General features: G+C 40.1%; 1 protein-coding gene across 1 annotated transcript in view; it reads right to left on the bottom strand.

Moving 5' to 3' along the window:
• Positions 1-225: 225 nt before the first annotated feature.
• LOC102475719 (fibrous sheath-interacting protein 1) overlaps positions 226-11,416 on the bottom strand; it is a 65,094-nt gene continuing 53,903 nt past the window's right edge. The window contains exons 11-12 of the mRNA XM_027775841.1: positions 1,704-1,838; positions 226-363 (exon numbers count right to left, since the gene is read on the bottom strand). Of these exons, the coding sequence (XP_027631642.1) occupies positions 226-363; positions 1,704-1,838 (273 nt within the window). The remainder of the gene's footprint in view (positions 364-1,703; positions 1,839-11,416) is intronic.

Below are 11,416 nucleotides of genomic sequence, written 5' to 3'. Positions count from 1 at the left end.
TCAAACCACAAACATTTTATTTATTACATTGAGTCTGCAACGTCCAATCACCACCACAACTACTAGCCAAGAGCCCTTTCTGCTTCTTCACCAAATCAACAAAGAGAAAAAAAATTCCCTCAGAAAATAAAAAAAGCTTTCTCCCTGAAATACAATTCCCATGAAATTTCCCATGAAAAGCAAACAAAAATGAGCTATAAAGACAAGCACAATGCATTTACTCCCTTAGATGGTTGCCTGACTCCCCTTAGGTGGCCTTCGATCTATGTCAGGCTCTGGGTCCGTGCTGCTGTCCATGGTCACCAAGCAGTAGGAATGACCCAACTGCACAGGGTCACAAGGCATGAAGACTCTGTCAGGATCCTGTACACTGATGGGGACACTGAGGAATCATACCTTAATCAAAATCACTTACCTAGGCTCGCCTCCATGGAGCAGCATATAATGTGAAACAAGAAAAGAGAAGGCAAGAAAGAAAGGAAGCGAGAAATTCCACAAAGACCAGCTAGTAAGACCACGAGGCATGTGGTGACAATGCTGAGAAAAGGATGACAAAATGAGAGACAAAGAAAAGATTTTTTTTTTTTTGAGAGGTTTTCACTACAGGGCGCGTGCGCTTGCCAGACAGAGACATAGAGACAGAAAGCGAGAAATAATCCCCCAGGGGGGATGGTCACGCCACAATCCCTTCTCCTCCATTCTCCTCTCGAGATCTTGGGCACGCACGCATACGCGCCCGGCATGAGTTTTAAGCCACCGGGTCCGGGACGCGAACCACGGTCGACTACATGGGAGTCCAGCGACATAGCCATTACACTAACTGCTGGTTCCCAAAGAAAAGATTTTGAGAGTCATAGGAAATCATGCCAGGACCTAGCAATAAATTAGCCATACATGCTTTAAAACCTAATGAGGCTTAAAGATGACAGGATTCAGGAGGAGACAGAAAGTGTACTGCTGAAAATTATAGCACGATGAGCCCTGGAAGACGATACAGGTAGAATCATAAGTTCAGCCCTGTCATGTTTAATTTTACATAAAAGCCACTTGGCTTTTCCAACTGGCAAATCTTGTGGGTAGCTGGAAAATCATAATATTATAGAACATTCCTAATAGGTTCAGAATATCAATCAGCTCACAATTTAGTTGATTTACAATGATTTCTCTCATCAGTAATGATATGTCTTTAAATGGTGAGCAAGAAAGATTTATGATATATTAAATGAATTTATGATTAATAATGTATTATTATTTATGAACAAATGTGAGAGTATTTAAGGTATACATTCAATTTATAAGGGTGGGTTTTTTTTTGAAGAACTAGCAAGTTTTTCTATAATAAAATAATACTTATGTCATTGTCAGACACAGAATATTAGAATCAGGATCATGATTCTGACTTCATATAGTATTTTATAGGCTTATTATGTCATATAAATTACATTAATTAAGCATACTATTGGGTCGTCTGAAAAGTCATGACATGTTTTCCTATGCAAAAATGTGCCATGACTTTCCTGACAATGACAACCTACTACTACTTCAGTCCTATGGATCATATTTTTAGCTGTTATTCAAATTCTTACTGACAAATGCACACTTGATTTAGCACATATGAACAGCCATAAAACAATCAAAGGAAACTGAAACGTTTTGTAGTACAATCGCTTACTATAATTAAACTTTAAAAAAAGACTTACCACATTTTCCTTCATTTTTCTCAGTTTTTCATCTATTTCTTTCAGTCGATTTTGCTGATCCCGTTGCTCTTTGGTGTTCTGAAGTACTTTTTCTCCTGGAGTTATCTCCATATTTCTTTCAATGTCAAAGTCAGGTTCCTGATTTAGAAAAAAAAAAAATTAATTCACAGACTAGAAATGTCCTACTATCACACACCACTTAAAAGTAACTAAGCCTTCAAAGTCAGCTTTACTTCTCGGTTTATTTCTTACCTTAAAAAAAAAAAAATTGTAACTTTAGGATATCTTTGTATTTGAGGGGGCCAACAGGTGGTGTGGTGGTTAAGGTGCTGGATCTCACATGGCCTCTTTGGTAGTTTGAGTCCCAAAACAATGGCCTGAAAAAGACACTAAGTACACGTATGTGTGTGCCCAAAATCCCAAAAGTAGAATGGAGGGGTAGGAATTGCAACATGGCTGACCCCCAGGGGGTGATTTCTCACTTCCCTCTCTGTCTCTCTTTCTCTCTCTCTCTCCAGCTAGCACACATACCCTATGACAAAAAAATCTAAAAATTAAAAAAAAAAAAGTCTTTGTATTTGAAGGGGTAAAGGTCTAACTGTACATAAAACAAGTAGGGAAATAAACTCAAATTCTACAATCATCATACCATTGTATGTGCACATCTCCAAGGTATGATAGTCCTTCGTTTTCTACACCTCTCCAACATTTATTATTAACAAACTTTCTCATCTGAGCCATTCTAGTGGCTGTGCAGGGATATCTTATTGTGGCTTTAATTTTCATATCTCTTGTGAATAAAGATGCTGAGTGCTTTTCCATGTGCTTGTCATTCATATATCTTCTTTTATGAAGTAACTCTTGAAGTCTTTCTAGAATTTGTCTTTTTAATTGTTATTGTTGGAACCAGCAGTTGGCATAATGGCAATGTCGCTGAATTCCCATGTAGTCAACTGTAGTTCAAGTCCCAGACCAGGTAGCCAAAACTCACACCAGGTGCATGTGTGTGTTTGCCCAAGATCCCGAGAGGAGAATGGAGGAGAAGGGATTGCAGCGTGGCCATCCCCCCTGGGGGTGATTTCTCGCTTTCTGTCTGTCTCTCTCTGTCTTTCTGGCAAGCGCATGTGCCCTATAGCAAAAACTTCTCCCTCCGCCCCCCAAAAGAAAACCTTATTATTGTCTATTTTATTATTTTTATTATTGAGTTGCAGGAATTCCTTATATAATCTGAAAACAAGTTCTCTGTCATATTTGTGTGTTGTAGATATTCTTATCTCAGTCTGTGGCTTTTTTTTTTTTTTTTTTTTTTTTTTTTTGGGGGGGGTTTTTCGCTATGGGGCGCGTGCGCTCGCCAGACAGACAGACAGAGAGAGACATAGAGACAGAAAGCGAGAAATCACCCCCCAGGGGGGATGGTCACGCCGCAATCCCTTCTCCTCCATTCTCCTCTTGGGATCTTGGGCACGCACGCACACGCGCCCGGCGTGAGTTTTAAGCCACCGGGTCCGGGACACGAACCGCGGTCGACTACGTGGGAGTCCAGCAACATAGTCATTACGCTAACTGCTGGTTCCCACTTGTCTATTTTCTTAATGATGACTTTGGACAAACAAAATTTTAAAATATTATTAAGTCTAAATTACTATTTTTTTTCTTTGTGTCTTCTCTTTGCCTACTCCAAGATTTAAAAGAAAACATCTTCTTGAAAACCTCAAAGTTTCTTAAAAAGTTAACATGGGGCCAGCAGGTGCAGTGGAGGTCAAAGAGACTAGATTCCATATGGTCAACTTTATGGTTCAGGTCCCAGACCCAGCTTGAAAATCATGCTGTTTACATGTACATCTATGCCCAATATCCCAAGAGGAGAATGGAGGAGAAGGCTTTGTAGTGTACCCAGCTTCTGGGGGATGATTTCTCACTTTCCCTCTCTCTCTTTCTCCCTCTCTCTGTCTGTCTCTCTGCACATACTCTGTAGCAAACTAGACAATAATTTTTTTTTATTTTTGGAGAGATTTTTGCTATAGGCCATATGCACCTGCCAGAGAGACAGAAAGTGAGAAATCATCCCCCTGGAGGGATGGCCATGCCACAATCCCTTCTCCTCCAGTCTCCTCTTGGGACTTTGGGCATGCATGCATGTGGGCCAGGTGTAGTTTTAAGCTGCTGTGCTTGGACCTCAAACCACAGTCAGCTATGTGGGAGTCCAGCAACATAACCATGATGCCATCTGCTGGTCTCCTATGTTTCCTTTTAAAAATTAAACATTTGGGATCAGCAGATGGCGTATTGGCTGCGTTGCTGGACTCCCACATAGCTGACTGTGGTTTGAGGTCCAAGCACAGCAGCTTAAAACTACACCTGGCCCACATGCATGCATGCCCAAAGTCCCAAGAGGAGACTGGAGGAGAAGGGATTACAACGTGGCCATTCCCCCTGGGGGAGGTGAGTTCTCATTTTCTGTCTCTCTCTGTCTCTCTGGTGAGCATATACACCCTATAGCAAAAAATCTCTCTCAAAAAAAAAAAAATAATAGACATTTATCTATCCTATGACCCAGAAATTCTATTTCCACAAATTCATTGAAGAGAAATGAAAATATATGACTTTTCTCATAAAAACAAAGGAACTATCTTGGTTTCCTACAGTAGAAATGGTTGATGACCATACCCCTTCTGTATCTCTTAGTCCTATAGGGATTTTTTTGGAGAACTCAGTAAATGCTCTCCCCAATGTGTATGGCATATCTAAGGGAGTCAAAAGAAGGGAATTATCCCTAAGGTAAATAGACATTTGTTGATTTGACTAATTGAATGCCAAAGGATTCTGAGTTTATCCTTAGAAAAATATCTATGGTGTTCACTGAGCCAACAGAGGCCTTTGAAGCTAAATAAACTCATTTTCAAAAGTCAAATACAGAGGAAATTACTTACAGCTTCATTAGTTATCTGATACGCAAAGAAGGTATTCATTAAGGGCTCGAAAAATATAAACCTGCCTAAATAAAACCAGCTTGTTCTGCATTTTCAGGCTAATACTATACATTTCCACAGGCTACTGCTCTTTCCTGTCATCAGATGAATCATTTGCTTGGCAGTAACAAAGGTAGGAAAAAAATCTTTCCGGCAGATTGTTTTTATCATGTTGAAATATTGCCATGAAATGAAAGAAACCTTGACTACATTGGAGGCAAAACACAGAAAATCGAAGACATGTAAACTTCAAAGTAATCTGTAAAACATAGGCAGCAAGAGCTATTTCCCAGACTGAACCAAAAAGGTCGGACAGGCTGGCATTGGAGGACCTCTGAAGTAACTTCTTGTTTAGTCCTCAACCCAGAGGTCTGTGCTCCATGGCAGACTTCGACAGTTTTTAGAAATAAGCAAATGGTTAGTAAGAGTTCTATGCCTGTGACCAGCATACATTTTTAAATGCCTGGATTCCTGTCTCAACCAGTACATTAAGTATATTTGGGATCATGTGAACTCCATGGTGATTATTAGAACTATGCAAATCCCTGAACTCGACGAAAACATTTTTCAGAATTATGTATCAAAGAATGGTCTACAATCCCTTAATTTTAGCTAATGCTGAGGCAGGAAGAGGCCAAAAAAAAAAGTAATTCTTGTTGTCAGCAATATCCTGATCTTGGCAAGGAAAGAGATTAATACAATCACAACTTTCCTTAATCAATTGTTTGTTAGCTTTTTGTTGATCCTACCAAATTGTGTACAACTGAATCAATATTCTAAGAACAAGAAGTAAATCAAATTAAGGAGAACCTTTATATTCAATTAAATTAGTTGGTTTAAGAACAAAGAAATGCCTCTTCTCAATGAGAGCCATTTCTAAAGACCCTCCCCCAAGCAGAGCAACAACAACAAAAATCTAACCATGGACTGGAATTCTAGTTTTAGTAAGACTGATTGCATGGGAAATGAATAAATTACACTTCCTTACAAGAGCCAAACTGAACAGAATTTATTATTGAATCCAGTTGCCCAGGATTTAAGAAACTAAATGCTTATATAACTCCTATATCTTAGATATTTCTAGAGAAAGCTGGAATCGAATACATCTACAAATAAGAAGTATGGTAACTAAATTAAGGAACATCACTCAACTTCATAGTGGGATTTACAAAACATGAAAAAAACTAACTTATTTGCTGGAAGGTTAGGGGATGGATACAGAAAGGTATGCACAGTTAAACCTCAGATCTTAAAAAAAATTGCTTCAATTAGTTCTCTTTTGCTCAGATGAAATGAAAATAAAAAGCAGATGTAAAACTGCAACCACATGATATTATTCATGTTACGGGAATAGCAGTAATACGCCATTCTTTCTTTTGGATGTGATGACATGCTTTGTTTTACACTAAGGAAATCACATATGTAAAAGGCAAACGCTGCTTCTAAAACACTGACACAAAGTTAAGTGCCAGGCCAGGGCACCTACATGAGAACATCATAATAAGTAAGCTCTTATCTTGCTTTTTCACGATGACCAACACTTCCCTAGCCTCTGAGCCACATATCTGGAGTCCTTCAAACTATTCTGACTCGGCTCTGCTTATCATCTTAGGTTGATATCCTACTAATTTAGCATCTCATAGTAACCACAGATAAGTCAGAATGTGTGCATGTTTTGACTTATTCAGGGAACTTTTCTCCTGACAAAAGAAAGCCTGCAAACAAATTTATATCATGCCTTCATTAAATAATCTTTCCTTTCTCAATGTTCCTAGAGCATATATCTTCTATATTTTCATATGACCTGTGCCCATCTTGTGGTACATCTTGTTTCACTGAAAGGTCACTCTACAATTTCATCTCTTATCCCACAAGCTGCTTTAATGGGAGAGATGAAGATTCATACCAGCCTGGACACTCAATATCAACCACCACAGCATGTATAAACAAGAAGGTCGGCCAGTTGGTGGTATGGTAGCTACGGTGGTTGGATCTCACATGGCCCACTGCATGGTACAAGTTCTAGATCTCGAGGCCTAAGAAACATGCTGGATATACTGTGCACGCATGACCAAAATCCCAAAAGAAGTAGAAAGTATTGCAACATGACTATCTCCTATGGAAGAAGTGGGGTGCTTTCTCACTAACTGCCCCATCTCTCTCTCCACCAAGTGCATGTACCCTCTGGCTAATTAAAAAAAGGAAAACGAGGGACCAGCAGGTGGCATTGTGGTTAGGCACTGGATTCCCATGTGGCCAAGCATGGTTCTAGTCCCCAATCTGACAGCTTGAAAATCACACTCGGTACGTGTATGTGCATGCTCAAAATTCCAAGAGGAGAAAGGAGGTGAAAGGACTGTGGTGTGGCATCTTCCCTAGAAGGTGATTTCTCACTTTCCCTCTCTCTGTGTTCAGCAAGCGCTTGCACCCCATGGCAAAAAAAAAAAGTGTTCAGAAATGTACTGGTGGCCCAGTTGCAGTGATATACAGGTAGCACCATCACTTGGGAGGCTAAAACCCACAGGAGGCCCACGTTTGATTGCCAAGCCAAGCTAAATTCACAGGAGAGTTGCTAATTGGGAAGCTGGGGCAAAAGTATGGCAACACAGTAAGACTCTCAGAAATACCTATCTCTGCCTATCCCTTGCCCTCTCTCCTCCTCTTTCTCAAAAAAAGGAGCCCAAATGGATTGATGTCCTATGCAGTGGCTGGGAAGGGAATAAAAAGGCATGAGGGAGGTCTCAGGGCTACCATACAACATGGAGAGGTGGGTAATATAGCAAACTGGGGAATCTACGCCATAGAAAGCAACTGTTGTACTCAGCGCAAATGATGGTTGCTAGGGAACCAGCAGTTAGCGTAATGGCTATGTCGCTGAACTCCCACGTAGTCGACCACGGTTCGCGTCCCAGACCCGGTGGCTTAAAACTCACGCCGGGCGTGAGCGTGCGTGCCCAAGATCCCGAGAGAATGGAGGAAAAGGGATTGTGGCGTAACCATCCCCCCTGGGGGGTGATTTCTCGCTTTCTGTCCCTATGTCTCTCTCTGTCTGACGAGCACACACGCCCTATAGCAAAAACCTCTCCAAAAAAAAAAAAATTGTGGTTGCTAAACAAGGATTCCGATCTCATGTTGTTATATTTTCTAATTTTCAAAAGAAACTAAAAATTTGGATTTTTATATGAAGTCACATAATGTTGGCTAAAAAAATGTTTTCTAATCTGTGTAGGCTGAAGGAAACTCGTCTGTGAGCTTTATTTGTCCCACAGGCCATCGGTTTTCAACTTCCTGCTATATAATCACAGCTTTCTCCTGCGTCTCTGACTCCTTCCTTCTGCCTCCTTCAGTTTCTCTTTCTCCACCTGTCCCTCGCTTATGAAGATGGACTTTCCTGATACTCCTCTGGGATGCACTCCCTCTCTCTCTTCTTAACCGCCGCAACACTTTACTCACAGCTCTCCATGGCACTCACTATGCTGCCTTGTCCCGCAGTTATCGGTATTTGCCCTAACAAACAAGTCCCTTACTTACAGTAATGATAGAGCAACATCATTCGTTCCACTGGTTGAGTTCTGTGTCAGATGTTTTATCAAACACTTCGGGCACATTAATTCAGCTACTCTTAACAAGAACCCTAAAGAATGTTACCATTTTATAAATTAGAAAAGTGAGGTTTAAAGAACTTTAAATTAGTGCCCAAGTATGAAGACACAGTAAGTAGTAGAGCCAAAACTTGAAGTGAGGCTTTCTGACTCCAAAGTACTCTATTAGCCTGACTTATATTTAAGTATTCTACAGTGCCTTACCTATCAAGAGCTCTCAATCAATATTTGTGGAATTGATGGTTAGCAAATAAAAATTCAAATTCCACTTAAAAGACATTCTTCCTTAAGGAGCATGAAGAAAAATTACTGATGAGTTAACGGTTTGGAGAAGAGTTGTTATTTTTAAAAATTATAAAATGAATATGCATTATGAATATTTGTGATTTAGCAATAGATTGGAATCCATTCATCAGCTAAATAGATAAACAGGGTTTATCCAAGTTACTTTTTGATGTATTTATTCAAAAAGTATTTCAATCCAAAAATAATATCCATAAAATAATTTTCCATGTTAGCATTTCTGCCTTGAAAATTCAACGTGCAATGCTGGTTTTAGTTAGAAATGAGGAAATGACAAAAGGAAATTAAACAAAAGTTCAAAAGATATTCTGTTTTGCATGCAAGCAGCATCAATTATTTCTTTCCAATAACCACGATGTTATATTTCTGTTTCTGTACCCAACAGGAGTCCCAAAACATACTTTTCTCTCTAAATATGTGCCATTTCATATAAAAATGTATAATCTCAATATGTAATAACTATAATGTACTGATTTTCCCCTTTTATTTTTTATCAGGTTTTTGCCATAGGGTATGTGTGCTACCTGGAGAAAGAGACAGATAGACGGAAAGTGAGAAATCACTCCCCAGAGGGGATGACCATCCACAATCTCTTCTCCATTCTCCTCTTGGGATTTTGGACACACACACACACACACACACACACACACATTCAGCATGATTTTCAAGTTGCCAAGTCGGGGACTTGAACCATGGTCAACTATGTGCAAATTTAGCACCTTAACCACCACGCCACCTACTGGCCTTTTATTATTTTTTACATATCTTATCTGAACCATAAGTGTGAACTCTGCAAATATAAAAATGATGATGATGACAGAATCTAACCACACCCATGCTTTATTTAAGTCATCATGGCTAAATAAATCTCTAGATTCTCAGTCTCACTTTCAAGAATAACTTTTGACAGCCATGAAAAAGACATTTTCAATCTGTACCACTACTCTTCAGCTTTAATAGTTCAGCTATAAAAATCTAACAAAAAATATATGACCTGAAATAGGAAAAGGCCAAAGAATGTTTCTGAACAATTCTATTACCCTTATCTCAGCTTCCTCCTTTTGAGAAATGGAACTTAGTAATATAAACTAAGTCCTAGGGTATGACTGGGTGGGGATGAAGATTCCAATTCTGTTTCCTAAAGATTCTGATCTCAATCCAGAATTTCAAATTAGTGGTAGGGACATTCCCGCCATTACTGCTGCTTGAAGAGATCAGAAGCAGCTGCCTCTGGCCCTGAGAGACATAACCTGAAGAGGCTAAGATGGCTTCATAAAGGTCTTGCCAGTCACCAAACTCTTCTGTTAGAGTATTTTGACTCTGTTCCTCTCCAGTAAAGTAGTTTCAACTTGAGTAAACCAGATTCCTAATATTGAATCCACAGCTTGGAGGAAGGACTCTCTGTAAAGTAGAATTATTACTTACAGGTTATTGATATCTAAATATTTTCAAGGACCAAGAAAATCACAGCCATCTACAATTGTACAGAAAATAATTTGTTGAAACTTGTACAAAACTAGTAGAGAGTGAATGGAATAACAACAGACTAGATGTTCTCCTCTCTTCAGTCTATCACCCAACCCCAAACTAGATACCATGAAATATTAAAACATAGGAGGGGAGAGGTGCTCAGAGTTTACTTTTCCAAAGCTGCTACTACTCTTGGTTATTTTTTTTTCCTTTTTTTGGAGAGGATTTTGCTATAGGGCTTGTGCGCTCACCAGAAAGACAAAGAGAGACAGAGAGATAGAAAGTGAGAAATCACCCCGCCTTGGTGCAGTCCCTTGTCCTCCATTCTCCTCTCGGGATCTTGGGCACACACGCTCACGTGCCCCGCGAGAGTTTAAGCTGCTGGATCTGGGACTCGAATCGTGGTAGACCACATGGGAGTCCAATGACATAGCCATTATGCTAACTGCTGGTCCCTACTCTTGGTTATTCTATATCTTCTACTAGCTTAAAAGAACATTTAAAGGAACAACTAGGAGAAGAAACACTTTCATCTCAAAACTCCCAGGAGAGAAGTAATCAATATAGTGAACTTCACTGCTTGAGGTTAAATTAAAGGAACTAAAAGAAGGTGACTGCTTGAGACCAGCAGTTGGAGTAATGACTATGTCTCTGGACCCCCATGTAGTTGACCCTGGTTTGAGTTCCAATCCTAGTAGCTTAAACCATGCCAGGCATATGTGCGTGCATGCCCACGATCCCGAGAGAAAAATGGAGGAGAAGGGATTGCAGTGTAGCCATTCCCCGCCAGGGGAGTGATTTCTCACTTTCTTTCTCTATGCCTCTCTCTGTCTTTCTGGTGAGTGCATATGTCCTATAGCAAAAAACTCTCCAAAAAATAAATAAATAAATAAGTAAAGTAGAAGAAGAAGAAGGTGACTGCTTATTTTGTGAGGTTCTTCCTCCTCCAAAGGGTGGACTGAACTGAGACACAGGAAAAAGATGTGAGGCACTATTGTTGTTTATTGGCTGAGTTCAGGGGGAGCTCACAGAGCTTGTAGCAGCACTCTCAAGGTGCTTCCTCCCTCTTGGAGCTCATAGTGCACAGAGCTGAGCTGAGCTGAGCCAAGGCTAAGCCACACCAAGGCCACCAGAGCTGAACTAGCAGGGCTAGCTAGCTAGGTGCTCCCTTTCTCTTAAAGGTGATGTCGATAATAGCAGCTCATTACCAAAGGCAAACTGTCACACATGCACATGTGCATTACGTGCAATGGTGTAAAACAGTAAAGTTTACATAACAAGCACATGTGCACACTGCAACTAATAACATAAGTTGTTTATCCTGTGGCCTTCAAACATAAGATAAGGGGAGAGGGAGCCGCGCGCACGGCGG

The sequence above is a fragment of the Tupaia chinensis genome, unplaced genomic scaffold, assembly GCF_000334495.1.
Source record: "Tupaia chinensis unplaced genomic scaffold, TupChi_1.0 Scaffold000605_1, whole genome shotgun sequence".
NCBI classification, from domain to species: domain Eukaryota; kingdom Metazoa; phylum Chordata; class Mammalia; order Scandentia; family Tupaiidae; genus Tupaia; species Tupaia belangeri.
The sequence above is the reverse complement of the archived record's forward strand: the minus strand, read 5'-3'. Positions and strand labels throughout refer to the sequence as shown.